The sequence below is a fragment of the Pan paniscus genome, chromosome 6 (assembly GCF_029289425.2).
Source record: "Pan paniscus chromosome 6, NHGRI_mPanPan1-v2.0_pri, whole genome shotgun sequence".
Taxonomy (NCBI): Eukaryota; Metazoa; Chordata; class Mammalia; order Primates; family Hominidae; genus Pan; species Pan paniscus.
Window position 1 is genome coordinate 118,776,973 of NC_073255.2, and position 27,372 is coordinate 118,804,344.

At 56.9% G+C, this 27,372-nt stretch overlaps 3 protein-coding genes across 13 annotated transcripts; 1 reads left to right on the top strand and 2 right to left on the bottom strand.

The window, feature by feature from the left end:
- The first annotated feature begins 123 nt into the window (after nt 1-123).
- On the top strand, nt 124-15,272 carry SRRT (serrate, RNA effector molecule). 6 transcript variants are annotated; one of them, XM_024929672.4, is made up of 20 exons: nt 124-1,850; nt 2,095-2,234; nt 7,900-8,028; nt 8,274-8,420; nt 8,669-8,857; nt 10,688-10,857; nt 10,986-11,170; nt 11,358-11,453; nt 11,538-11,655; nt 11,828-11,985; nt 12,318-12,379; nt 12,480-12,558; nt 12,864-13,052; nt 13,413-13,586; nt 13,665-13,818; nt 13,938-14,131; nt 14,321-14,477; nt 14,660-14,761; nt 14,875-15,001; nt 15,092-15,272. In XM_024929672.4, exons 2-20 carry the CDS (start codon nt 2,113-2,115, stop codon nt 15,165-15,167), a joined length of 2,628 nt encoding a protein of 875 aa, XP_024785440.1. In that variant the 5' UTR covers nt 124-1,850; nt 2,095-2,112; the 3' UTR covers nt 15,168-15,272. The 6 variants fall into 6 exon arrangements, with proteins under 6 accessions (XP_024785440.1, XP_003812945.1, XP_054971224.1 ...); XM_003812897.5 differs by having other exon boundaries at nt 14,672-14,761; XM_055115249.2 differs by having other exon boundaries at nt 11,831-11,985.
- Nucleotides 15,273-15,334: 62 nt separating this feature from the next.
- On the bottom strand, nt 15,335-16,346 carry UFSP1 (UFM1 specific peptidase 1 (inactive)). Its single transcript, XM_008965394.4, has one exon. The coding sequence runs from the start codon at nt 15,877-15,879 to the stop codon at nt 15,451-15,453; it is 429 nt and encodes a 142-aa protein (XP_008963642.1). The 5' UTR covers nt 15,880-16,346; the 3' UTR covers nt 15,335-15,450.
- Nucleotides 16,347-16,646: 300 nt separating this feature from the next.
- Nucleotides 16,647-23,662, bottom strand: ACHE (acetylcholinesterase (Yt blood group)). 6 transcript variants are annotated; one of them, XM_034964625.3, is made up of 6 exons: nt 23,219-23,651; nt 22,730-22,947; nt 19,833-20,920; nt 19,002-19,486; nt 17,823-17,992; nt 16,647-16,989 (listed from the first exon to the last, which is right to left on the bottom strand). In XM_034964625.3, exons 1-6 carry the CDS (start codon nt 23,554-23,556, stop codon nt 16,868-16,870), a joined length of 2,421 nt encoding a protein of 806 aa, XP_034820516.1. In that variant the 5' UTR covers nt 23,557-23,651; the 3' UTR covers nt 16,647-16,867. The 6 variants fall into 6 exon arrangements, with proteins under 6 accessions (XP_034820516.1, XP_034820518.1, XP_034820517.1 ...); XM_034964627.4 differs by lacking the exon at nt 22,730-22,947 and having other exon boundaries at nt 23,219-23,662; XM_034964626.4 differs by lacking the exon at nt 22,730-22,947 and having other exon boundaries at nt 19,833-20,923; nt 23,219-23,662.
- Between the last annotated feature and the right edge of the window lie 3,710 nt (nt 23,663-27,372).

Genomic DNA, 27,372 nt, shown 5'->3' on the forward strand with positions numbered 1-27,372 from the left:
GATTCTCCCAGTAGCCCATTACAGGCCCAGTCGTTGTTACTGCCTGCATTTTTTTTCTTTTTTTTTGAGACGGAGTCTGGCTCTGTCACCCAGGCTGGAATGCAGTGGCGCCATCTCGGCTCACTGCAACCTCTGCCTCCCAGGTTCAAGTGATTCTCTTGCCTCAGCCTCCTGAGTAGCTGGGATTACAGGCGCTCGCCACCACGCCTGGCTAATTTTGTATTTTTAGTAGAGACGGGGTTTCACCACCTTGGTCAGGGTGGTCTTGAACTCCTGACCTCAAGTGATCTGCCCGCTTCACCCAACCAAAGTGCTGGGATTACAGGCGTGAGCCACCGCCCTTGGCCACTGTCTGCATTTTTACATGTGAGGATGTCAGAGCTGAGAGGTGACTCCCCCAGATTGCATGGTTCTTAAATGGTGGAACCTGGGTCTTTTTGACTCAGGTCCAGTTTTTTTTGACAACTCTTGTAGTCCGTCACTACCCTCCTCTCAGTGCTGGGAGCAAGCACGCCTCAGGGAGGAGGCAAGATTTCCTCTATGTATCTATTTTGAGACAGGGCCTCACTCTGTTCCCCAGGCTAGAGTGCAGTGGTGCAATCAAGGCTCACTGCAGCCCTGAACTCCTGGGCTCAAACAGTCCTCCTGGCTTAGCCTCCCCAGTAGCTAGGACCACAGGGGCATCCCACCAAGCCCAGTTATTATTTTTTTGTGTGTAGATGGGATCTTGCTATGTTGCCCAGGCTAGTCCTGAACTCTTGGGCTTAAGTCCTCCCTCCTCGACCTTCCCAAGTGCTGGGATCACAGGTGTGAGCCAATGTGCCTGGCCCTAAATATTCTGTAAAGGGGTCTTGCTATGTTGCCCAGGCAGGTCTCCAACTCCTGGGCTCAAGTGATCCTCCCACATCGGCCTCCCAAAGCGCTGGGATTGCAGGCGTGAGCCATCTCAGCTGGTCTTCCTATTAAGTCTCACACTCAATTCACTGAGAGGGGCCTTGGTGTTACTCCCGGGGTTGGTAATCCATTGAATCTGGGCGGTCCATACTCTGTTTAGGGCGTTAACTTACAGCCTATTTCATCCAAATACTGAGCGGGGTTAAGACTGAGATCTGCCAATTTTACTTAAAGATGGGGCGTCTTTGTCGAGGAAAAGCAGGAACGGCGGACTTTGCATTTAGTGCGCACTGTGGCACCCAATTTTGGCTGGATATTTGGAGCAGAAAATGGTGGGATACGATGCTTTAAAATGGTTGCTTCCACCTTCCATCCCCTAAGCGCCCGCGCTTCCCAAGCCCACGCCCTGCCCGAGGAGGGGACGAAATCACCCCCGGTGAGGTCAGGAGGCCCGTGGGGGGATCATGGCTGGATGAGAACTGTCTTAGGACCCCGACACATCTGGGGTCGCGCGATCCTCGACTTCGGCTCTCCCTTCGCGCCCAGAGGGCTTCTTCGCCTCCCGAGGCCGCGCTTGGCCCAGCCGAGGTCCCGTAGTTCCTAACGCTCGAGCCGTTATCGTCTCGAAAAACCGCGCGAGACTTGCGAGATCCCCGCCCCTTTCCCATCACGCCCTGCTCTCCCCGCCCTTCGCGCTCGGTTTGTTAGTTCCAGTTCCGGCCGCGAGGGTGGAGCTTTGTACCTCGGAGGCGTGGGTGACGCAGGCGCAGAGCGGGCTGCGTGCGCTACCGCCCATCCTCGGTTGTCCCACTTTTGTTCGCCTCTCTTCGGCCCTCTGCTCAAGAGCTCCGTCTCCGTCTCGCCCTCCTCGAAGCCCTCGTCGCGCGCCCGCGACCCAGGTCGCCCTGAAATCTAGCCCGTCCGAGCGCGAGTCCAACGGCCGCGGCCGCACCAAGGTGGGGGAGGGGAGGAGCCTGGGGGGCCCCGCTGGGGCGGGAGAGGAACCGGGGTCCACGGGGGCGGGCGCGGAGAACCTCGGGGCGAGTGGAGGCGTTGGAGCCGCGTCCTCAGGCCTAGGATGGTGGGGGCCGCGGAGGGCTGGCCTTGGCGGGAGGGAAGCGGGCGAGGTGCCCGCGAGGGACGGTCCCTTCCTCCGCTCGTCCTTTTGCACCACTCCGACCGCCTCTCCCCGGTCCCCAGGCCCCCTCAGACCGTGCCATGGGTGACAGTGATGACGAGTACGATCGAAGGCGCAGGGACAAGTTCAGAAGAGAGCGCAGCGACTACGACCGTTCCCGCGAGAGAGATGAAAGACGTCGAGGGGACGATTGGAATGACAGGTGAGCCGTTTTTAACTTCATCTTGTCCCCGTTTCATGCCGTTTCACTGCACCCGCGTCGCTTTTCTTTCTCCCCCTTGTAATTTTTATGAGGGCGAACCCTATGAAATGGCTCATTGGACCGTTTTCTGTGGTTCAGCCTATTTGCTGTTGGCCAAATAACTAGCTGTGGCTTGGTTTTTGAAATTCTCTGCAGATCAGAGCTATAGAGCTAAGAGTTTGAGTATGAAGAAGCACTGTTTATACATGCACGAAAAGCGTGCTTTTTTGCTTTTTTTTGTTTTGTTATTGAGATGGGGTCTTGTTCTGCTGCCCTGGCTGGAGTGCATTGATGCAGTCGTAGCAGCCTCCACCTCCCGGGCTCAACCGATCCTCCCGCCTCAGCCTCTTGAGAAGTTGGGACTCCAGGGGGAGGCCATCACGCCCGCCTAACTTTTAAAAATTATTATTATTGTTATTTCGAGACAGAGTTTTGCCCTGTCGCCCAGGCTGGAGTGCAATGGCGCAATCTTGGCTCACTGCAACCTTCGCCTCTGGGGTTTAAGTAATTCTCCTGCCTCAGCCTCCCGAGTAGCTGGGATTACAGGCACCTGCCACCACGCCCGTCTAATTTTTGTATTTTTAGTAGAGACGGGGTTTCACCATGTTGGCTAGGCTGGTTTGGAACTCTCGACTTTAGGTAATCCACCCAGCTCGACCTCCCAAAGTGCTGGGATTACAGGCATGAGCCAGTGCTTGGTCTAAAATTATTTTTTGTAGAGACAGCGTCTTGCTCTGTTGCCCAGGTTGTCAATTATATTTTAGGAGGATTGCTTCAGAAAAATAATAATATAGAGTTGATCTGACTGGAGAGGTTGTCAGATTATTTCCCTGACAATATATGATTAGGTTTCTTGTCACTGTTTTGCCTAAAATCTCAGAGTTCATAGGGTGGTGCTGATTGGATTAATTGATTATAAGATGTGGTTATTGACCTTAGGGTGTTACAGTGAGCTTGGGGCATGGGGGATCAGAATGGCAGTGGATGTATTCTGTAAATGAGTATATATGGTGGAAGTTATAAAGAGGGTAAGCATTGAGGGAACAGATCTCTAAAGGAGGGGAGCGGTGCTGGAGGTTGTGTGTCAGGGACCCACTGGAAAGTGACACTTGGCTAGACTTGGAAAGATGAGTGGGAATTCCCCAGACACGAGTGACATGAACAGCTTGGAGTTGTGGACATAACGTGTGATTTTAGCATATTCTAGTTTGGTTAGGGTCCTGTTTCTCAGGATGTCCACAGACCATAGGGGGTCTCCGAGGCTAAAATTAGTTTTTGTGGTAATGTTCACATATTATTGCCATTTCCACTGTTGGTGCCATAGCAATGATGGGTAAAACCGCTGATACTTTACCAAACATCAAGGCAGTGACAGCAAAGAGTTAAAAAAAAAAGAAAAGCCAGCCGGGCCCAGTGGCTCACACCTGAAATCCCAGCACTTTGGGAGGCCGAGACGGGCAGATCACGAGATGGAGAGATTGAGACCATCCTGGCCAACATTGTGAAACCCTGTCTCTACTAAAAATACAAAAGTTAGCCAGGCATGGTGGTGCGCGCCTGTAGTCCCAGCTACTTGGGAGGCTGAGACAGGAGAATTGCTTGAACCCAGGAGGCACAGGTTGTAGTGAGCTGAGATCACACCCCTGCACTCCGGCCTGGCGACAGAGCAAGACTCTGTCTCAAAAAAAAAAAAAAAAAAAAAAAAAAAGCCGCTTCCATCAATGATTCTTGATGAAAGAGTAAAACATTTAAATTTGATTAAATTGGACTCTTGACTGTACGTCTTTTTAAAAAAATTTTTTTTTGACACAGAATCTTGCTCTGTCACCCAGGCTGGAGTGCAGTGGGGCGATCTCAGCTCACTGCAACCTCCACCTCCTGGGTTCAAGTGATTCTCCTGCCTCAGCCTCCCGAGTTGCTGGGATTACAGGTGCGTGCCACTCTGCCTGGCTAATTTTTGTATTTTTAGTAGAGATGGGGTTTCACCATGTTGGCCAGCTGGTCTTGAACTCCTGACCTCACATATCCACCTGCTTCGACCTCTCAAAGTGCTGGGATTACAGGCCTGCGTTAGTTTTCTTGAGCAAGAGTACGCATGTGATTGAGTGAGCTGAACTAACAGCTTTTTTCCATGGGATGTTATTTTTACTTGAATGAATGACAAACAGTGATTGTTCATACTTGGGTATTTGGCAGACATCTTGAAAATGAACTGAGAACCTGTTACTTCAGTGTAAGCTGTTGGTATTTGTTGCCAGTGATGAAGTAGAACTTTCCAGTGAAAATTAAAATTTTGGGCCGGCGCAGTGGCTCATGCCTGTAATCCCAACACTTTGGGAGGTGAAGGTGGGTGGATTGCTTGAGCCCAGGAATTTGAGACCAACCTGGGCAACGTGGTGAAACCTGTCTGTACAAAAAAATACAAAAATTAGCTGGGGGTGGTGGCACATGCCTGTAGTCCCGGCAACTCAGGAGGCTGAGGCGGGAGGATGGCTTGAGCCTGGGAGGTGGAGGTGGGAGTGAGCCTTGATGGCACCACTGCATTCCAACCTGGGCAACAGAGAGATACCCTGTCAAAAAAAAAAAAAAAGGAAATTAAAATTCTGGAAAACTTCTACTAATGTGAGCTTGACAGCTTCCTATTAAGTAAAGACTTTCTTGGTGAGATAGGCAGTGATGCTGATGAATACATTTTGATATTGGGTGAGACATAATCAAGGTCCATTGAAAGGGAAAGATAGAACAGTGGATTTTAATGCAGCAGAGAAAGAAATATTCACTGATACTATTTCAGATTGAAGGTTCTAACTAGCCTGTGAGAAACTACTTCCTTCTTGGACAAGGTAGCATAAAGAAAAGAAAAAAAAGAACCTACCTCTTGTTGAATTTTGGGTAGTATCCAAAATGAATATCTACAGTTAATCTGAAAAGGCCTTTCCAACTCCTTATCAGTATGAGGCCTGATTTTCTGTTTTTTTTTTGAGACGGGTCTTACTCTGTTGCCCAGGTTGGAGTGCAGTGGCACGATCATGGCGACAGATCACTGCAGCCTTGACTTCCCCAGGCTTAGGTGATCCTCTCACCTCAGCCTCCTGATTAGCTGGAGCTACAGGTGTATGCCATCACACCCAGCTAACTTACTTTCTTCCTTCCTTTTCTTTTCTTTTCTTTTCCTTTCTTTCTTTCTTTCCTTCTTTCTTTCTTCCTTCCTTTCTTCCTTCCTGCCTTTCTTTCTTTCTTTCTGTCTTTCTGTCTTTCTTTCTTTTTCTTTCTTTTCTGTCTTTCTTTCATTCTTTCATTCATTCTTTCAGATGGAGTCTCACTCTGCCCAGGCTGGAGTATAGTAGCGTGATCTGGGCTCACTGTAACCTCCACCTTCCGGGTTCAAACGATTCTCCCACCTCAGCCTCCCGAGTAGTTGGGATTACAGGTGCCTGCCACCACGCCCGGCTAATTTTTGTGTATTTAGCAGAGACAGGGTTTTGCCATGTTGGCTAGGCTGGTCTCAAACTTCTGACCTCAAGTGATCTGCCTGCCTTGGCCTCCCAAAGTGCTAGGATTACAGGCATGAGCTACCACTTCCAGCAAGCCAGCTAAGTTTTGTATTTTTAGTAGAAAGGTGGTTTCACCATGTTGCCCCAGCCTGGTCTTGAACTCCTGGGCTCAAGCAATCCACCTGCTTCGGCCTCCCAAAGTGCTAGCATTCATTACAGATGTGAGCCACCATGCCCGGCCTGCCTCATTTTTCAAGCAGAACAAAATATCTCAACAGATTCAGTGTAGAAGCTATCCTCTACAAAGCCAGAACTTGGAGAGATTGGTGACAATGTAAAAACAATGCCACTTTTTCTCACCAAAATTTTTCTGGAAAACGATTTTTCATAAAAACATGTAATGCGTTTCATCTTACTGTGTAATTTAAAAATGAAGGTTTTGGAACATTTCGTTTTAATTTTGAATATAGTAAGTATCGATAGATGTAACCCACATAAGCAGAAACTCTTTGGTGTCCTCAGTCATTTTTAAGAGTATTAAGGGGCTGAGGCAGGAGAATTGCTTGAGCCCAGGAGGCGGAGGCTGTAGTGAGCCGAGAGTGATTGTGCTGCTGCACTCCAGCCTGAGCGACAGAGTGAGACTGTCTCCAAAAAAAAAAAAAAAAAAAAAAAAGAGGAAGATGAGGATGGGGGAGGCTGGTGATTGGTTGGGAGGTTGGTGACTGGTGGAGAGGCTGGTGACTGGTCGAGAGGCTGGAGTGACAGCCAGGAGCCCAAGTTAAAACAATAGTGTTGCTTACTGACATTGAAGTAAGGGGGTGTGATGTGATGAGACTTGTGTTTGAGGAAGGTCTGCCTGCCAGTGGGTAGACAGAAGCGAGAGACCAGAAGCAGGCGGGCAGCCAGGGCTGCAGGAGCCACACTGGCCAAGGACAAAGACTAGGACAGGGTGTGTGGGGATGGCAGAGAGTGGGAAAGCTTTGATAGGCTTTGAGGCAGAGGATTAGCAGGAGCAGTAATTAGCGGTGAGGGTAGTGAATGACAGCTGGCGAGAGATGCTGTTTCGTTGATACAGCAGAGTGGGGAGCGGGAGGAGGAAAAGACATTTGGGTCCATAGTGGTGGGATGAATAGGCTTGATTCTTTTTTCTTTTTTTGGTTGGGGGGATGGAGTCTTGCTCTGTCACCCAGGCTGGAGTGCAGTGGCGCGATCTCGGCTCACTGCAAGCTCCGCCTCCCGGGTCCACGCCATTCTCCTGCCTCAGCCTCCCGAGTAGCTGGGACTACAGGTGGCTGCCACCACGCCCGGCTAATTTTTTTTTTGTATTTTTAGTAGAGACTGGGTTTCACCATGTTAGCCAGGATGGTCTCGATCTCCTGACCTCGTGATCCGCCTGCCTCGGCCTCCCAGAGTGCTGGGATTACAGGCATGAGCCACCGCACCCGGCCGAATAGGCTTGATTCTGACAGGCTGAATTTGAGGGGGTGATGGACTTCTAGTAGGGGATGATTTTTAAAAAGTTTTTTGTTTTATTTTTAGAGACAGGGTCTCCCTCTGTCACCCGGGCTGAGTGCACTGGTGCAGTCGAAGCTTGCTGCAGCCCCGACCTGCCCGTAAGTGGGCCTGTAGCAGGGGTGATTCATGTGGGTCTGGAGCGCAGGCGGAAGGCCAGGCTGGGAGAAGAGTTGGAGAACCATCAGTTCTTGGGTATTGGCTGAACTCATGGAGTTAGACAAGAATCTTTGTTTTGTTTTGTTTTGAGACAGGGTCTCTGTTGCCAGGGCTGGAGTGCAGTGGCTTGCCCTGACTAGAGAAAAATCTTTTTCTGTTAGGAGCAAAGTTTTATAATTGTAGGCTTTTTAGTCTGGTATCTCAGGGTGTAAGAAGGGCCTGTATAGGAATGTGGCTGTGGCATATCCAGCTGTATCTTTAATTATTGTTACCTTTTTAAAAAATAAAAAATTTTTTGTAGGGATGGCGGGGGCCGGGGGGGGGGGTTCTCACTATTGCCCAGGTTGGTCTTGAACTCCTGGCCTCAAGTGTTCCTCTGCCTTGGCCTCAAAAGTGCTTGGATTACAGGCATGAGCCACCGTGCCTGGCCTTTAATCTTTGTTACTTGTTCTTACTGCCAGAGAGTGGGACCGTGGCCGTGAGCGCCGTAGTCGGGGTGAATATCGGGACTATGACCGGAATCGGCGAGAGCGCTTCTCGCCACCTCGCCACGAACTCAGCCCGCCACAGAAGCGCATGAGGAGAGACTGGTGAGATGGAGCGGTTTCCCTCTCCTCCCCTTTGCCTCAGTTCCACCTGGGCCTCCCCTTTCTCCCCTCACCTGTGCCTAAATCTTTGTCATTTCCTTTTCTCAACTTCCCATCACCCATCGTTACTTTGTCCCTTGAAACCCTTGTCTGGGAGACCATGCTGTGTGTACCCCCGTCTGTCCATCCTCCATGCTCTGGGGAGGTGACTCCCTTCTCTGCTTTACTTTTGTGTCCCCCACCTTCAGGGATGAGCACAGCTCTGACCCATACCACAGTGGCTATGAGATGCCCTATGCTGGGGGGGGTGGGGGCCCAACTTATGGCCCCCCTCAGCCCTGGGGCCACCCTGACGTCCACATCATGCAGCACCATGTCCTGCCTATCCAGGCCAGGTAAGGGCGGGGCTTCTCAGAAGAGGGTTGGTAGGCCTGGGGGATGGATGGGGTTGCTGAAGGCCATGGCTGAAGCCAGGGAGCGGGTCAGGCACACAGAGGCATGTCCCTGGGGTAGGGGTGGTAGCTGTTGGGGTTTGGGGTGATGTCCATGGTGGACAAAGTAAAGGGGCATCCAGCTACTTTGGCCCCTGTAGCCTCCCACCGTTCCCCAACAACCAAGCCTTCCTGACCGGGGTCCCCTCCAGGCTGGGCAGCATTGCAGAGATTGACCTGGGTGTGCCGCCGCCCGTGATGAAGACCTTCAAGGAGTTTCTCCTCTCCCTGGATGACTCGGTGGATGAGACGGAGGCCGTCAAGCGCTATAATGACTACAAGCTGGATTTCCGGAGGCAACAGATGCAGGATTTCTTCCTGGCGCACAAAGATGAGGAGTGGTGAGTGCCCCTGCTTCCCTGGACCTCTGCCCTGGCATGTCCCCCTGGCCCCGCTGGTGGAGCCACAGCCCTGTCCTCTTCCCAGTTTTCCCTGTCCAGAACTTTCTGGGGGCGGGGGTTGGGAAGTATGACAGCATTGGCTGATGGGGTCTCCCCCTCACTTCAGCGACTGCCACGGCCCCCGCCCCACCCTGTCTCCTGTCCTGATGTCCTCAGAGAGTGGGACACCTCCAGGCAGCAGGCCAGAGCCACTTGGCCCCTTGGGGCAGCAGACAGACTGCTTCCCACTTGTTGGTGTTGGGTCATTGTCATCCCTGATCACCAGGACCCTGTGTGGCTGTGGCGTCCTCCTAAAGCGACGAGTGAATCCAGACAAGAAAAGCAAAGATCTCAGGGTCGTTTGACAGAAAAAGAATTTTAATTTTTTTTCCTTTTGTGGATGTTTTAATTTTAATCAACCATCTTTTCCCCCCTTCCTGCTCCTCCTCCTCCTCATCCTCTTTCTGCTCCTCCTCCTTGAAAAGAGCCAGAACTGGGAACTACACCCGCTCATCGACGGAGCTCGGAGCAAACCCACCTCCACCCCCACCATACCCAGCCCATACATGAGCCCCTGGGCTGAGCTGCGCGGCCCCGGCCAGGCAGACAGGCAGGGCACTGCTGTGCACAATGCAGCGGTTTAGCTGAATGTGATTGCTCAGGCAGCTAGCCAGTCAGGCCCCACTGCGGAGTCCCGCGTGGGCATCTCGGCCGGGCGCCCAGCCAGGAGCCAGCCGGTGGCCCACCAGCCAGCATGGGCCCTGGGCGCCGCTAGTTAAATCTTGAGCTCTGTTTGACCAAGCGGCCAAGGTAAAGATCCTGGAGGTGATGCCTGCGGCTTTCCTTTCCTCTTCTGCCCCACTCGTGGTTCTGTTCTGTTTTCGCTGTCCCCTCTCTCGAATTGCTCTGTGTCTTTGTCCTAATCTCTCATGCACCTTCATTCTTCTCTGTTTCTGTTCTTGCTCCCTGCCTAACACCACCTTCCTCCCTGTTGGTTTTTTTAGTTTCTCTCTCTGATCTTTAGTTTTTCCCTTTGTTTTCAGTTTCTGGGACTTTCTCACACTCTCCCCTTTCCTCCCTTTCCCCTTTTCCTCATACTCCTCATTTCTTCTGTTTTCCCTCTGAGGTCCTATTTGAAATGTTTTATTTTTCTTCTCCCTAACCTTCCAGCCCTCTCCTCTCTCTCCCCCTGTGGGCAGGACCTGAGGCTCTAAAGGGCACTCCAGTGTCTCCCTTCGGTCTTTCCTGTCCCTTCACCGTCTTGCTTATCTTCCCACGGGTGGAGAAAGGTGCCCTGCCTCTGGGCTTTTGCTATCTGGCCCTCTGTCTTCCACCTCGGGGTGGAGGGAGTTGGCGGGAGCAGTTTTTGAATGACTGCAGTTTGGGGTTGGTGAGGAGAGGGGAGGTTCTTCAGGGCCTGCTATTTCCTGAGCCTTCCTCTCTGAAGCTTTGGGAAATGACACCTTTTTACTACGTTAGTGTTTCCCAGAGATTTAAAGTGGTAAATCTGCCTCTCCAACCCTGGCGTCCCCCTGTAGTCATTGGTCTTCCCAAATCCAGAGCTCTTAGTTCCTGGTTCTCCCCCAAATCTTCACAGAACACAACTTCTGGTTCCTTTTGGGGTGTTGGGTGGTTCTAGCGCACCCCTATCCCCTAATCTCTCTATTTTGATGACCTTTTGTGGTTGTGAGAGGAAGGGGGATATGCCCTGTCTTTCCTGGGCCCCTTCCCACATCCTGGCCTTGGCTTCCAATAACTGTTTTGTCTTTCCCTCCCCCGCTTCGTTCCCAGGTTTCGGTCTAAGTACCACCCAGATGAGGTGGGGAAGCGTCGGCAGGAGGCCCGGGGGGCCCTGCAAAACCGACTGAGGGTCTTCCTGTCCCTCATGGAGACTGGCTGGTTTGATAACCTTCTCCTGGACATAGACAAAGCTGATGCCATTGTCAAGATGCTGGATGCAGGTGTGCGGATTTGGAGGGGTGGCAGGCATCTGGGCCCCATGGGGGTGGGGGTGTCTGGGGATCAGGTAGAAGCCGGTTGACAGGAGCCAGGGCCCTGGGGTCATGATCTCTGTTCCCTTTGTTGGTAGCTGTGATTAAGATGGAAGGAGGCACGGAGAATGATCTCCGCATCCTGGAGCAGGAGGAGGAGGAGGAACAGGCAGGAAAGCCTGGGGAGCCCAGCAAGAAAGAAGAAGGACGGGCTGGAGCAGGCCTGGGGGACGGGGAGCGCAAAACCAACGACAAGGATGAGAAGAAGGAAGACGGCAAGCAGGTCCGAGCCCTGGGTCTCCTAGTGTTGTCCCCGGCAGCCTGGGGGAGGGGGGCGGGCAGGGGTCCATAGGAGCTAGAAGTAGGGGGCTGGGGAAAATGAACCTGTGGCCTCAGCTGTGGGGGTGGGGGCCCTCTGATAAAGGTGGGAGGGGAAGTTTGACATCCCCAGTGGTTGTCTCTTACCATAGGCTGAGAATGACAGTTCTAATGATGACAAAACGAAGTCGGAGGGTGATGGGGACAAGGAAGAGAAGAAAGAAGACTCCGAGAAGGAAGCCAAAAAGGTGAGGTGTCTGTGGCCTGGGGTCAGAGTGTTGGGGCTGGGGTCCTGGCACGCTGACTTGTCCCCTCTGCTGTGGCTCACACAGAGTAGCAAGAAGCGGAACCGGAAGCACAGCGGTGACGACAGCTTTGACGAGGGCAGCGTGTCAGAGTCCGAGTCGGAGTCAGAGAGCGGCCAGGCTGAGGAGGAGAAGGAGGAGGCTGGTAGGGTTTCTTTTCTGCTTTAAAGTGCGTTCTCCTAATGCGGGTGGGGAGGTGAGAGGTTGGCAACATTGACGGGAGGGTGGGTGGCTTTTAGGGGAAAGCTTCTGTATCCTCCCCACCACAATCAGTAATAAAAACGCACCAACTCCTTCCTACCCCCCTTCCTGCCTAGAAGAAGCGCTCAAGGAGAAGGAGAAGCCCAAGGAAGAAGAATGGGAGAAGCCCAAGGACGCCGCGGGGCTGGAGTGCAAGCCGCGGCCGCTGCATAAGACCTGCTCCCTCTTCATGCGCAACATCGCGCCCAACATCTCCCGGGCCGAGATCATCTCCGTGAGTGGGGACCCGTGGAGTCAGGGCAGGGCTGATGGAGAAGTGGAGGGTAGAGGGAAGGCAGTGGGGCCCTGCCTGTGACAGATGCCCCCGTTTCACCTGCTACGGAGGCCCCTTCCCCAGGGCCCATGGCCTCCGAGGACTAGTCCTGATAGCGCCATTGGCTTTCAGGTGCTGGTGTTCTGAAGCCCTTTAGTGGTTTTTCCCTGCCCAAGGATGGGAAGAGTGATAAGGCAGTTAGTCCCTAGGGTTCTGAGGGCAATGGGGGATTGGAGGAAGAAGCGAATGAATCCTTGAGTCACTATGTGGGGCTGCTTTTCTGCTTCTTGCAGCTTTGTAAAAGGTACCCAGGCTTTATGCGGGTGGCGCTCTCAGAGCCCCAGCCAGAGAGGAGGTGAGTAACTCGGTGCGTTGGAGGGAAAAGTGCAGGGGAACGTTAATGGCCAACACCAACTCCCTCGCTTGACTATGCTAACATTTTCTTTCTTGGGTAGGTTTTTCCGTCGTGGCTGGGTGACCTTCGACCGCAGTGTTAACATTAAAGAGATCTGTTGGAACCTGCAGAACATCCGTGTGAGTGCTGGGGGTGGGACTGTGGGGAAGAGGAAGGGAGACTCTGTGCCACACGGGACCTCTGTGTGACTTTGTTCATCTGATAGTCTGGTTGTTCTGCACACTCTTTGACCGTTTTGTCTGGCTACGTTGTCTCTGGGCAAGGCTCTAGGGCGTTAGCATGGACGGGACCTATGTGGTCCCCGTCCCCAGGGAGCTCGCAGTCTGATCAATCGCTGGTGCTCAAGAGGGAAGGGTCTTAGAGCTGCTGTTTCTCTGGCAAGCGGGGTAAGTGGGGTAAGCTGCTGATGATGTCTGCCCTCCAGCTCCGGGAGTGTGAGCTGAGCCCTGGTGTGAACAGGGACCTGACCCGGCGCGTTCGCAACATCAACGGCATCACCCAGCACAAGCAGATTGTGCGCAACGACATCAAGCTGGCGGCCAAGCTGATCCACACGCTGGACGACAGGACCCAGCTTTGGGCCTCAGAACCAGGGACGCCTCCCCTGCCAACGGTCAGTGACTCCCCAAAGGACTTTGTCAGAAGCAACTGGTAGTGCCTCTGCTGTGGGCACCTCTGACCTTACCTATTTGTAGCCTTGACCCCTTGCACCCACTCGCCTGCTCACTCATTTGCCCCTTCGTGTGTGGGTAGCAGAACCTCCAGCTTCCAGCAGAACGGGGGGGATGCTAGTGATCATTTGTGGCTGGGGTGGAACAAAAGCTAAAATAAAGACAAATCTCAAGGGGGCAAAAGGTGCCATTTATGTCCGGTGAACTCCTCTCCCCTCGCTGCTCTTTCACTTGCGGAAGGTCTCAGGTTACCTCCTCTGAAGGTCTTTCTCTGCCTTACTTGCTTCTCTTCCTCCCATCAGAGCCTGCCCTCGCAAAACCCGATCTTGAAGAATATCACCGACTACCTGATTGAGGAAGTGAGCGCCGAGGAGGAGGAGCTGCTGGGGAGCAGCGGGGGCGCTCCTCCTGAGGAGCCTCCTAAGGAAGGGAACCCGGCAGAGATCAACGTGGAGCGGGATGAGAAGTTGATTAAGGTGCCAGTGGCAGCGCGGGGCACGTGGGGGCTCGGGCGGTGAGGGCAGGAGCTGAACGCTCGCATTCACTTCCCTTAGGTCTTGGACAAGCTCCTCCTTTACCTGCGCATCGTGCATTCCTTGGATTATTACAACACCTGTGAGTACCCCAACGAGGACGAGATGCCCAATCGCTGTGGGATCATCCACGTTCGGGGGCCCATGCCACCCAACCGCATCAGTCACGGGGAAGGTGAGCTCCAGGTTCCCCTTTGTTCCCGGCTGCCCCTGGCCTTGGTCCTCCAGCCCCTTGCCACCATCCTTCCTTCCGGCTCCCTTGCCAGCCTTCCTTCCTCTGTTCCCAAACCACAGTGCTGGAGTGGCAGAAGACTTTTGAGGAGAAGCTCACGCCGTTGCTGAGTGTGCGGGAGTCACTCTCAGAGGAAGAGGCCCAGAAGATGGGGCGCAAAGACCCAGAGCAGGAAGTGGAGAAGTTCGTCACCTCCAACACGCAGGAACTGGGCAAGGATAAGTGGCTGTGTCCTCTCAGTGGCAAGAAATTCAAGGTGTGGGATGTTGGAGAATGGCTGTGCTACGGTGGTGGGAGGTGGGGTTGAGACAGGAAGCCCCCTGGGCAGGGGTGGGGGAACTGCTCACTGCACTGGCAGGCAGGAGCTGGGAATCCTTCCAGCTCGGGCCTGGGAGCGAGGCAACCCTTATGTGGCTGTCCTGACCCCTCTCCTCTCTCCACCCAGGGTCCTGAGTTTGTGCGCAAACATATCTTCAACAAGCATGCAGAGAAAATTGAGGAAGTGAAAAAGGAAGTCGCGTTTTTTAACAACTTCCTCACTGATGCTAAGCGCCCAGCTCTGCCTGAGATCAAGCCAGCCCAGCCACCTGGCCCTGCCCAGAGTAAGATACGATCCATGAAGGTCGCATGTGCCCTCTTCCTTGACTACCCAGGGACTCCCGTTTCTCTTTAATATGTCACCCCGAGAAGTTTCTGCCCCATCCTCAGGCCATAGCCCTAGAAGTCAATTGTACCCGTATCCCCCTCCCCGCCCCCGCAGTAATTCATGTCCCTGTCCGTGTTGTACTCCCCCCAGGTTTGACCCCAGGACTCCCCTACCCACACCAGACTCCCCAGGGCCTGATGCCCTATGGTCAGCCCCGGCCCCCGATCTTGGGCTATGGAGGTAAGTACAGGAGGGAGATGAAGGGGCTTGGTGAGTGTGTGGCTTTGGGAGAAGAAAACAGAGGATGGAATTGAGGACAGAGTTTTGCAACTCAACACTGATCTCTGTCATAGCTGGTGCTGTCCGCCCTGCAGTCCCCACAGGAGGCCCTCCATACCCCCATGCCCCGTATGGTGCTGGTCGAGGGAACTATGATGCCTTCCGAGGCCAGGGAGGTTATCCTGGGAAACCTCGCAACAGGTGAGGAGGGCAGACGCCCAAGCTTTGTTGCCGCCTGCAAACTCCCTTTTGGGAGCCCTCAGCTCTCATCCTTTACCTCTCACCTCACAGGATGGTTCGTGGAGACCCAAGGGCCATTGTGGAATATCGGGACCTGGATGCCCCAGACGATGTTGATTTCTTTTGAGCCGTCCCCCGTTCCTCAGTCCTGTATCATCCATACTTGTCCTATCAAGCTCTGAGAATTTTTTGTACGATCAGCCTTACTGCTAATAAAAGCACTTCCACAGGGCTCCTGACTCTTGTGTGTTACATAACTCCTCCATCCTTCCAGAGTAACTCCTGAGGTGTTGCTCAGCCCTGCCACGTTTATTATTGATGTCAAAAGCGCCAGGCTTTGCAGGGACACCAGTGGGAGGTACATAGGTGCGTGTCTGGGACCCGAGAATCTCAGTTCTGTAACTTCGTCCTCAGTCCAAGGTGCGCTGCTGCTGTTGGGAGCTAAGGCTGGTCAAGCACAGGTTGTAGAAGGACTTGGGGTCAAAGGCTGCACTCACCTCTTGCCAGCCCACCCACCCAGCAGCCTGTAGTTCACTGGGGCTTTTTGGAGTGCCCCAGTAGTGAGGGTCCAATACCAGGACATAGGCTTCCGTGCCTGACCCGACGCAGACTCCCAGCAAGGCCTTGGACCTGGCATCTGCGTCCCCCCCAACCATGACTGGGCCCCCACCCCCTGCGAAGTGCGAGTAAAGCCTCTCCAGCTCCCCGTGCAGCCCCACTCCCCGGGGTACGTGGCAGAGGCGTCCCTGGGGCCCTCCGAAGTGAGCGAGGCAGAGGCTGGCCTCCACGCAGCCGATCCAGTCCCGGGAGCCCCGGAAGCCGGGGGGCTTGTCGCCCATGTCCTCCAGGGCCGCCTGCACGGCGGCCAGTCCAGGTACGCCCGCGGGCTGGCCCTCTGGCCACGAGCACAGCGTCTGCAGAGTGCGGTAGCCGCAGCCCCAGCCGCGGTCGTCCAGGCCGTCGCAGCCGTAGTGGTAGTAGAGGTAGTGGCCCGAGAGCAGCGCCAGGCGGACAGGGCCGCGGCTCGGCGGGGACAGGCCCACGTGGACGTCCCTCAGCGGCTCCAGGGCGGTGGGTGGGAGCGGAGGTCCCAGGCCAGGCACAGCGTCCTCCTAGCGGCGCGGAGCGACCTCAGGCTCCAACACTTCCTTTCGGCTCCGGGTCTTGGGCCAGCTGCCGCAGGACCGGCGCGCAGACTGGGGACGCGCTCCCCGGGCCTCGTTGATCACCGCAGGCCGCAAGAGGCAGCCACCGAGCGGCACCGATCGAGGAGCTCCCACAATGCTCCGCCGCGCCCCGCCCCGCCCCGCCGCGCCCCTCCCCGCCCCGCCCCGCCCCGCCGCGCCCCTCCCCGCCCCGCCGCGCCCCTCCCCTCCCCTCCCCTCTCCTCTCCTCCCCTCCGCCGTACCAGCTAGCCTGCCTGCGGGCCTCATTGCGCAGGCGTGAGCTCCGCCCGGCAGGGCAGGGCCAGGGGTTGGCCTTTGCCTTGCGCCCGCCTCGGAGCTCGCCTGTTTCTCGCCCTCCAGCCCCGCTCCTGCATAGACTCGGCCCCCGTGATTCCGGCGTTCTGCCTCTACCCCTGGCTCCCTAGTCGCGCACACTCCCGTGGCTGTAACAGTTTATTGGCAGCCCAGAGGGGCGAAGGCACCGCGGGGGAGGGAGCTCAGCCTGAGACATGCAGAGGACCGGGAGCCCCGGGGGACGTCGGGGGTGGGGTGGGGATGGGCAGAGTCTGGGGCTCGTCTGTGTTATAGCCCAGCCCTGAAATAAATAGTATATACAGCTAGGGGGCCGGGCGGAGCGGAGGACATGGGGGTCCCGCCGGGGTCACAGGTCTGAGCAGCGATCCTGCTTGCTGTAGTGGTCGAACTGGTTCTTCCAGTGCACCATGTAGGAGCTCCAGCGGTGGAACTCGGCCTTCCACTGGCGCTCCGCCTCGTCGAGCGTGTCTGCGGCCAGGGCGCCCAGCGAGGCGGGAGGGGAGGACGGCACGAGGAAGGTCGGGGATCGGACATTTGGGCGGGTTGAAGGGGGGGCATGAGTGCAGGGAGGACGCACGGAGAAATGCAGGCGACCACGTGGGACGGTGGCAAGAGGATCAGGAGAATGTGCGAAAGACGAGAGGGAGGATGAGGGCAGAGGCGGGGCCGGAGAAGGACAGCAGGAAGGAGAGAGGAGGAGAAAAGAATGACCGGAAGACGGGAACAGAGGGGACAGGAGGGGGAGGTTGGGGGAAAAAGAAGAGACAGAAATGGTTGACCGTTATAGCCCCAATGGGGGGTGCTACCCCGTCCGGGGCCTCCCACTTCCCCCCAATGTCAGGCTCAGGTTCCAAAAGATAATTTTATAAAAGAATACTGGCTTTTCCATTTCCATTCAAACAACAAAGGCGTGGGGGTCCCTGAGAAGGGTGAGAGGCACGGCCCCCTCCTCCTGCCCTGTCCAGTGTGAGTCTCTCGGTTTGAGGAGGGAGGGGGCACTGGGTCTGAGATCCCTGAGTGGGGCCCTTCCCCACGGTCCGACCACTCATTAGAGGAGGGGCCCCTGTGGCCGTAGGGGAAGAGGCCGTGTTCACAGCCGCCGGAGGTGGGAGAGGAAGAGGAGGAGAAGCTGGTGGAGGAGGAGGAGGGGCAGGGGGAGGCCGGGCCTCGGAGCAGCCTCCCCATGGGTGAAGCCTGGGCAGGTGCTGGGAGCCTCCGAGGCTAGGGGGAGAAGAGAGGGGTTACACCTGGCGGGCTCCCACTCCCCTCCTCCCAGCCGCTGCCCGCTGGCCCCTGCATACCGGTGGCGCTGAGCAATTTGGGGAGGAAGCGGTTCCAGAAGGCGCAGGCCTGGGCGCGCAGCCCCCGCCGCACCTCCAGCGGCCGCAGGTCCAGACTCACGTACTGCTGAGCCCCCGCCGTGTACGGGGGCCATTGTGGGGCCTTGGGGTCTCGGGGCTCATTGGGATCCCTGCGGAAGGAAGGGAAGGCTCAGTCCAGACGGGCAGTGGGAGGAGGTGGCCCCCAACTCCACGGGACCCCGGACTCTTCAGCTCAGCGGAGAGCCCCAGAGAACCCGTCCCCTCCCTCCCACCACTTTCTCCAATGTGCGCTGTCATTGGGGTCTTCCCTTCCTCAAGCGCTCCCTGTCTCCTTCCGTTTCCCTCAGCTTTTCTGTTCCATCTTTGTTTCTCTCACTAAAAAAATGGCTAGGATGTCTTGAGACTTTCCTAAATAACCAGGACGGGTCCTATGTCTACAAACATCACATTTTTTAACAACACCCATCCAATGCTAGATTTCATTGTCCTCTTCTCGATCCAGGTAAACTGGTGTGTGTGTGAGAGAGAGAATGTGTCACTGCTAGTGAATCATCACTGGTTTGACTTAATCCAGCTCCAACTCCTTTGTCTTGGTCTCCCTTTTTTTTTTTTTCCCCAGAGATAGGGCCACTCAGGCTGGAGTGCAGTGGTGCCATCATAGCTCACTGCAGCCTCAACCTCCCAGGCTCAAGCAATCCTCCTGCCTCACCTTCCCAAGTAGCTGGGACTAGAGGCACGAGCCGCCGTGCCTGGCTAAGTTTTGTATTTTTTTTTCTTTTTAAGAGTCGGGGTCTTGTTATGTTGTCCAGTCTGGTCTCAAACTCCTGGCCTCAAACTCCTGGCCTCAGGGGATCCTCCCACCTTGGCCTCCCAAAGGGCTGGAATTACAGGGGTGAGCCACTGTGCCCCGCCCCCTCCATGTCTACCTCGTCTCCTCCTCACTTTCCTTTGCCTCTGTCTCTGCAAGTCCCCCTCTGCCTTCTCTGTCTCCTTTCTTTTTCTCTCCCCTTTTATCTACTTTGTGAGCATATCCCTCTCTGGCTGTTCTATCCTGCCCCTGTCCCACCCGTCCTTTCTGTCTCCGTGTGTCTGCCTTTGTGTGTCCTCCCGCCCCCGACTCCTGTCCTCCCCAGCCTTCTCTCCCTCTGCACTGCTGACCCTGTGCGGGCAAAGTTGGCCCAGTATCGCATCAGTCGCTGGGCGAAGATTTTCTCCTCTGCCGTGTAGTTTCGAGAGGGGTCCAGGGGGATCCCAAAGATGAACTCGATCTCGTAGCCGTGGGGCACCCCCATCCACAGGGGCCAGGAGAGCGTGGAAGCACGGTGTTCAAAGACGTAGGCGTAGACCCGGGCACCCTGGGCAGCCAGTCGCCCAGCCAGCTGGGCCACGGGGCACACGACATTGTGGTCGCCCACCACATCGCTCAGGGCCTCCCTCAGGCGTGCCGGGTCCTCGGGATGCAGCCAGTCTGTGTAATGCAGGACCACAGCCTCGGCTGCCAGGTCACTTACCTGGGGGACCCCGACCCGCACCCCGGCCAGGAACTCGGCCCGGCTGATGAGAGACTCGTTGTCTTTGCTGAAGCCTGGGGCCCCGTAAACCAGAAAATACGAGCCCTCATCCTTCACCACACCCACCAGCACCTGGGGGTGAGGGAGAGGGGGGTGGGATGGAGCGACAGGCACAGACAGACAAGTAGACAGAAACAGATGGACAGACAAAGAGCCAGAGAGATGAACAGTTACAGACCCGGAACCATGGACAGAGAGAGGACGAGATCAGGGGAGGGATGCAGAGAAAGAGAAAATAGACCCACGGTGGCTTTCCTGTCTGCCCTGCTGACCACCCTGGGATCTGAGCCCTCAGGGAGGACTTCTGGGACTTCTGGGAATGGGCCTGGAGAAGCCCTCATGCCTGGGTCCCTGCAGGGAGGGGAGGGACCGTTGGGACCCAGAGGAGCCAGCTTCACGCCAGCTAGCCACTAGTTACCTGCAGGCCGTGGAAGTCTCCCGCGTTGATGAGGGCCTCTGGGGTGTCACTGAGGAAGTCTCCATCTACCACAGGCACGAAGGAGAACCGGAAGACGCTTTCTTGAGGCAGCACGTGCCATTCGTGGTTCACCAGGACCTGCGCTGGTCGTGTCCGAAGGCAGGCTACCAGCTCTGTGTCATTCCCACCAGTGCCGCCTGGAGGACAGCCCACAAGGTGGGCCAGCTGCGTGGCCCTGCGACGGGCCTCTCCCATGCCCACCGTGGCCCAGGGTCCATTGGGGGCACCGCTCTGCAGCACGGCCCTGTGGAACAGGCCCCGGCTGGGCGGGGACAGCAGGTGCATGCCCACCGAGGCGGCTCCTGCGCTCTCCCCAAACAGCGTCACTGATGTCGGGTCACCCCCGAAGGCTGCCACGTTCTCCTGCACCCACTGCAGGGCCAGCCTCTGATCCAGGAGACCCACATTGCCCGGGGCCTCTCGGCTCCCCGGCAGGGCCAGGAAGCCAAAGGCTCCCACCCGGTAGTTCATGGACACCAGCACAGTCCTCTCGGCCTGTACCAAGAAGCGGCCATCGTACACGTCCAAGGAGGAGGCCCCACTGTAGAAGCCACCCCCATAGATCCAGACGAGGACAGGGGTGGGGGATGTAGGCCGGGGGTATGGTGTCCACACGTTGAGGTACAGGCAGTCCTCGCTCAGCTCACGGTTGGGGTTCCACATCTCGGTGCCCTCAAAACCTGGGTATAGGGTGTCCACATATTGGTAGCAGACACTCTGGAAGGTTGTAGCGTCTACCACCCCTGACCAAGGCTGCTTGGGCTCCGGTGGCAGAAAGCGACGGGGTCCCATGGGTGGCTCCGCAAAGGGGATGCCCAGGAAAGCAGAGACAGGGCCCCCGGGGGTCTTCAGGCGAATGCCCCGCAGCCGGCCCCCACGCACCGTCACCAGCAGCTCTGCATCCTCCCGGCCCTCAGCCCCCACTCCTCCACCCAGGAGCCAGAGGAGGAGGAGAAGGAGTGGGGAAGCCAGGGAAGGCGTGTGCAGCAGACACTGCGGGGGCCTCATGGCTGCAGGGCAGGCGGCGTCTGCTGGGAGAAAGAAAGGGAAAGGGTGAAGGGTCGGTCGAGAAGCCAGGAGGGAGGAGATTAGGGCACTGTCGGCCCAAGGGTTATCGCTCAGCTGCAGAGGAGGTGGGGCAGGTTGGCAAAGATGAGGGGAGAGAGGGAGGGAGGGAAGGAGACAGGCAGAGACAAGCACACAGGCCAGCGGGCAGGAGGGGAAAGAGATCAGGCAGACACCCATATCCAGACAAATGCAGGGAACAGAGAGGAGCACCCTCTCTGCCCCGCAGGGGTCCACCACCCTCACCTCTTCCCGGAACTGGGCCGGGCCCAGCTCGTGCAGTGAGGGCACCAGAAGCCTCAGTCCACGAACAGGCCACCCGACAGGGGCGCGGCCTCACGGACGGGCAGCGCCGCTGGGGGAGCTTGCGGCGGCCTGAAGGCGCAGCCCCGCTCTCCTGGGTCGGCCAGACCCGGGGCCCTGGGGGGCGGTGGGCTGGGCATTCAGGGTGTGGAGGCCTCAGGTCCCGGGGTCCCCCAAATCCTGCCTAGTCCACTCCCCACCCAACCCTGCCCCTTCTCATCCAATGTCTGGCACCGAGCGCGGATGCCCGCGGGTTCCCATCAGCTGCGCACGCTCCCAGCCCAGCCCCAGCAAACAGGCTCGCCAGCCCGCGTCCCCCAGGACTCGAGAGCCCCCCATCCGTCTGAAGCTGCCGTGCACGCCGCCGCCGGCGGAGGGCAGTAGAGACCGAGAAAAGGTCGGCGCTCCCCGCCCCGAGCCGGGAGCCGGGAACTTGGGGAGGGGGCCTGGGGGCTCGAGGGCCTTGCAGAGCCGCCTGAAGGGCGAGCCGGGACGCCTGCGTTCCCGGGACTCCGGAGATCCCCGGCTGCAGGGGCGGGGGCGCTATTTTGGGGGCAGCAGCTGCTACGATTCCGGCATCTCCAGCCAAAGGATCAAAATTCCCCGGGTGGGAACTCCCCCCTCTCCCGCCGGTCACCCCTAGCCCAGCCCCCGCCGCCCTGAGCTGGGGGTGGTGGTGCTGCTGGAGATTAACTAGGAAACCCGAGTGGCGCTAATTATAACTCGGGGCTTCCGCCGAGCCTCCCCTTCCCAAAAAATAGAGATGGAGTCTCCGCGGGAGGGGGCGTCCTGGGCCTCGGAGGGGGCCTCTGCGGGGCGCTGCGCAGGGGCGCTGGGCTTGTGGCCCTGGGGATGGGGGTGCCCAGCCCGGCGTCGGGAACCTGCGCAGCTCGGGTACCGCCCCAATTAGGGGGTGTCTTCCAGTGGCCCCGGACTAGGGAGCGGTCGGGGAAGGGGTGCTCGGGGGTCCCCGCGGGAATCGGAGCGCAGAGGCGGCGGCCGTCCCCGCGGGCTCGGGCTCCTGCGTGGGCGTCGGTGAGTGTGAGGCGGCCGGGGAAGAGTTCCGGACGAGTGCGGGGCAGCGGAGGGCGGCGCGGGGCAGGCCCGGGGAAGCGGGAGCCGTCCCGTTAGGGGGGCCTGGACCCCTCGGGGAGCGCACGGTGCCCCGGACGCGGGCCTTAAGGAGAGTCCCGGGCGGGGAGGGAGACTCACCTGAGGCGGCCGAGCCGGGCCGGGCCGGGCCGCGCCGGGAGCTGGAGGCGGCCGATGTTCCCCGGCGCAGGCTGAGCCGACTCTGACAGCCGCCGCCTCCGGCCCCCCGCACACACCCCCTCCGGGCCTCACAGCGCCCCCGCCCGCCCCCGCCCACTGTCTCCGCCCCCGCCCCTCCCCGCTCCCCCGGGTGGCCACCTCCCCTCTCTCTCCCTCCCTTGGAGCCGAGACCCGGAGACCCCGGGGCCCAGACGCACTCCAGTGCCAGACGCCGACCGACGACAGACGCGCAGTGACAGACGCGACCCAAAGACCTGCAGCGGCGGAGTAGACACCCACGTGACAGACGGACAGAAGCCCGTGGAGACAGACGCGCAGACGGACGACCTCATGCAGTGACAGGCACAGACAATCGCAGGGACGACTTTCACAGACGGACGGACACACTTGGACACCCTGTCGGTCTCGCTCGAGGCTGGTGAAGTTAGCGCAAGGCCAAGGGGTCATGCATCCCCGGCCACGACACAGACGGGTGGCATGGGAGGAGAGGCATGTGGGAGTGTGGCAGAGGACCGTCCCCTTAGGGGTGCAGGTGGCACGGGTGCAGAAAAGGTGACGTGGGACACTCCTGGGGATGAAAGGACACCTGTGGGAATGGAGATGTAAAATGGGATCGCTAGTGGAAATGAGGTGGGAGGTTATGGAGACAGGAGACCCCTGGGGGAGGAAGGGGTGACTCAGGACACCTGAGAAGGCAGGACAGCGTGGTAGCACGCGCAAGGCTGCTGGGCGAGGCCGCACTCCGCGGCGGCAGTGGAAACTTCTGGAACCCCCGCGGGTGGGTCTGTGCTGGTTCCCTGACGGGTGACTTCGGACTTTCGTCACCAGGGTCCGGTCGGGGCATGACATCACCAGGCCTAGCATTCATTGGCCGCGCGGCTGGCAGGTGGGAGCGGCCTGGCTCAGGCGCCCCCAGCCTGCTCCGAGGGGCCTGACCCGCGCAGATTGCCCCCCGCCCCGCCCTCCAGGAGTTCACCCGTGTGGACAGGGCTGCTGCAGCGGGGTCCCCACGACCGAAGTGCATGCGGCAATACCGCGCGGCGCCTGCTTCCTGGAGGCGGCCGGCTCGGGAGCCCCCGAGACCCCGCGTGGGAGAGCGGCCGGCGCAGGCCAGCGTCGGGGCGTGCGTGCGCGCGCGCGGCGGTGCGGGGCGCGGCGTGGGGTGGGCGCGTGCGCACACGCTCGCTCTGACCGCCGCGCGCCCCGCAGCGCCCCGCAGCGCCTCGGGCACGCGGGCGCCGCCGCCAGGGACCGCGGGCACCGGGTCGCGGGGCCTCGCAGGGGTTGAATCCGGAGTCTTGCCAGTCCCTGGGCCGCGCGGTTCCCGGCTTTCCAAGCTGGGCGGGCCCCACGCCCGCTCGCCCCACGGGAACCGGGTCCCGCAGGCACGGTCACCCGCGCTCTGCTCGCTGGAGACGGCCGCCAGGTGGCGCAAAAAGCCGCCACTCGGGCCTCGGAGACTGGGCTGGGTTGGGGGTGTTGGGGAGGTGAACCCCTTGCCATCTGTGCCCACTGTCTCCGGCTTTCCCCGCCCCAATCTCAGGCAACCCCAAATCCCCTGCCTGGACACCGAGGCTCCTTGTATCCGGCCTTCAGCGTTCTGGCCGCACTAGTTGAAGGCTCCTCACTGGCCAGACCATGTGCCCTAGTTGAGATCCCTGAAGAGCAGATGTAAGGGCTGTGCATGGGGGAGGGGACAGGAGGGTGGATGGTGGGTGTTGCTGCGGGGGGAATGGATCTGAGGCAGGTTTCTAAGCGTGGTAATTATGAATTATTAAAATGATGGGGCCGCGTGTGGCCCCTAGTGCGGTGCCTGTAATCCCAGCACTCTGGGAGGCCGAGGCAGGAGGATCGCTTCAGTCCAGGAGTTGGAGACTAGCCTGGGCAACATAGCGAGACTCCCTTCTCCGCAAAAAAATAAAATGATGGAAACAAACTGTGAACGAGTGCTCTGAGGCCTGCCCCAGTCCTGAGGCTTTAGGGATTTTTGGCCCTGCTAGTGATGAAGGCTTGCCCCTGTCACCCTCCAGACGAACTGTGCCACGCAGGTGTCACCTAACCTCTGTCGTCACGAGTTTCTAGGCCTGTACAATGAAGATAGGGAGGGCAGGGATAGTTTATCACCAGGGTTATCATTTCCTGGAACTATCCCTCTTTTCACCTTGAGCTCTCAGCAACCGTTGTCAACACAGGCACCTAACCTGTCAAGCCAGGAGGCGTTTCCCTACATAGTCTAGCATAGTAAACTCCCCACCCTCCACAGCTGTCACTGCAGGGATGTCCTTGATTTTTCCCATTTCTTCTCTCACCATTTCTGTTTATCCAGGAATGAGCCTTGCTTCTACTACCAGTTCTGCCAATTCAGAGAATTTCCCTACCCCTCTTTTATCTCTGTCTCCCACCTTGGAAGGAAGCGCCATTTTTTTTTTTTAGACAGAGTCTCGCTCTGTCGCCCAGGCTAGAGTGTAGAGATGATGCCATCTCAGCTCGCTGCAACCTCTGCCTCCTGGGCTCAAGGATTCTCCTTTCCCAGCCTCCTGAGTAGCTGGGACTAGAGGCGCCTGCCACCACACCCGGCTAATTTTTGTATATTTAGCAGAGGTGGGGTTTCACCATGTTGGCCAGGCTGGTCTCGAACTCCTGACCTCAGGTGATCCTCCTGCCTCAGCCTCCCAAAGTGTTGGGATTACAGGCATGAGCTGCCATGCCTGGCAGGGAACCCCACTTCTATTACAGACCTTGATCCACATCTTCTAACACAAAAGATTCTTATTTCCTCTATTTATTGGTTAATATTCAGTTCAGCTGTATGAGACCAAAAACCAAATAATGGCTTTAACAAGATATAATAGAGGCCGGGCGTGGTGGCTCATGCCTGTTGTAATCCCAGTATTTTGGGAGGCTGAGGCAGGCAGATCACCTGAGGTTGGGAGTTCAAGACCAGCCTGACCAACATGGAGAAACCCTGTCTCTACTAAAAATACAAAAAAATTAGCTGGGCATGGTGGCCCATGCTTGTAATCCCAGCTACTCAGGAGGCTGAGGCAGGAGAATCGCTTGAACCCAGGAGGTGGAGGGTGCAGTGAGCGGAAATCATGCCATTGTACTCCAGCCTGGGCAACAAGAGCGAAACTCTGTCTCAAAAAAAAAAAAAAATAATAATAGAAATGTATTTCTTGGGCCAGGTGCAGTGACTGTCATCCCAGAACTTTGGGAGGACGAGGAGAGAGGATCACTTGAGGCCAGGAGTATGAGGCCAGCATGGCCAATGTGGTGAGACCCTGTCTCTACAAAAAATAAAAATAATTAGCTGGGTGTGGTGGTGCATACTTATAGTTCTAGCTACTTGGGAGGCTGAGGCAGGAGGATCACTTGAGGCCAGGAGTTTGAGACCAGCCTGGGCAACATGGTAAAACCTTGTCTGTACTAAAAATACAAAAATTAGCTTGGTGTGGTGGTGCGTGCGTGTACTCCTAGCTACTTGGGAGGCTGAGGCACAAGAATTGCTTGAACCTGGGAGGCGGAGATTGCAGTGGGCCAAGATCTTGCCACTGCACTCCAGCTTGGGTGACAGAGGGAGACTCTGTCTTAAAAAAAAAAAGAGACCTAGAAATGAGTCTTGCAGGGTTGGCATGGTGCCCTCAATGTCAGGGTCCAGGCTTCTTTACACGGAACCCTGTTGCTCCTTGCACAGTATCTTGTTACTGCACCATCTTCAGCATGTGACTTCCACCACATGGCATAGAATGGCTGCTGGAACATCAGCCATCACATCTACATTCCAGCCAGCAGGAAGGAGGAGGGGCTGAAGAACAGTATCTCCTATTTATTTATTTATTTGACAGAGTCTCACTCTGTCGCCCCAGGCTGGAGTGCAGTGGCACTCGGCTCACTGCAACCTCCACTTCCCAGGTTCAAGTGATTCTCCCGCCTCAGCCTCCTGAGTAGCTGGGATTACAGGTGCGCACCACCATGCCTGGTTAATTTTTTGTATTTTTAGTAGAGATGAGGTTTCACCATGTTGGCCAGGCTGGTCTCAAACTCCTGGCCTTAAGTGATCCACCTGCCTCAGCCTCCCAAAGTGCTGGGATTACAGGCCTGAGCAACCATATCCGGCCGAACTCTTCCTTTAATGATGAGCCTTTTCCCAACCCCCCATTAAGCGAGATTGTAACCTGGCAGAATTGGGAGCCTGAGGCCACACAAAGGACTTTCCTCCCTCTACCCACCCCTTCATATGTCCCCTACTTAATGTTGGGCCAGCCTTCCTGCTGGATCCAAGTTACGTCATCCTACACAGGATAGGATGATTTCTCTTTGCGGCTTATCCATCCTTTTTACCCTTTTCTCTCTTGCTAGTTATGAGCATTTCACACATTTTTTATAGCTTGTCTGTACAAAGTCTTACTTTGTTTTCACAATTTTGTTATTTATTTAACGAGTATACAGTATTTCCCATGCAATTCGCCAAATAACCTTTTGCTTAGTTTAGCCTCTTTTCTGGCCGGGGGTAGAGTGGAGTGCGGGTGGCATACCCTTGTGCTCAGAATTTTTTTTTTTTTTTGGTCTCATTCTGTCACCCGGGGTTGGAGTGAAATGGTGTGATCATATCTCATTGCAGCCTTGAAGTCCTGGGCTCAAGCAGTAACCCTCCTTCAGCCTTCTGAATAGCTGGGACCACAGGTGGCACCACCATGCCCAGCTAATTTTTAAATATTTTATTAATTTGTAGAGACGGAGTCTTGCTATGTTGCCCAGGCTGGTCTTGAACTCCTGGGCTCAAGCGATCCTCCCACCTCTGCCTCCCAAAGTGCTGGGATTATAGGTGTGAGCCGCTGTG

What these genes read in the sequence shown, in the direction of transcription:
- UFSP1 (XM_008965394.4), bottom strand. Translation starts at nt 15,879, where the DNA reads ATGGGCGACAAGCCCCCCGGCTTCCGGGGCTCCCGGGACTGGATCGGC.
- SRRT (XM_008965397.3), top strand. An exon ending in GGAGGAGAAGGAGGAGGCTG is followed by an intron (nt 11,656 to 11,827) that starts GTAGGGTTTCTT and finishes CTTCCTGCCTAG; the next exon opens with AAGAAGCGCTCAAGGAGAAG. An exon ending in GGAACCTGCAGAACATCCGT is followed by an intron (nt 12,559 to 12,863) that starts GTGAGTGCTGGG and finishes TCTGCCCTCCAG; the next exon opens with CTCCGGGAGTGTGAGCTGAG.
- ACHE (XM_034964625.3), bottom strand. Translation starts at nt 23,556, where the DNA reads ATGCACTTCGGTCGTGGGGACCCCGCTGCAGCAGCCCTGTCCACACGG. An exon ending in GAGACTTCCACGGCCTGCAG is followed by an intron (nt 19,487 to 19,832) that starts GTAACTAGTGGC and finishes CCTCACCCCCAG; the next exon opens with GTGCTGGTGGGTGTGGTGAA. An exon ending in GCCAACTTTGCCCGCACAGG is followed by an intron (nt 17,993 to 19,001) that starts GTCAGCAGTGCA and finishes TTCCTTCCGCAG; the next exon opens with GGATCCCAATGAGCCCCGAG.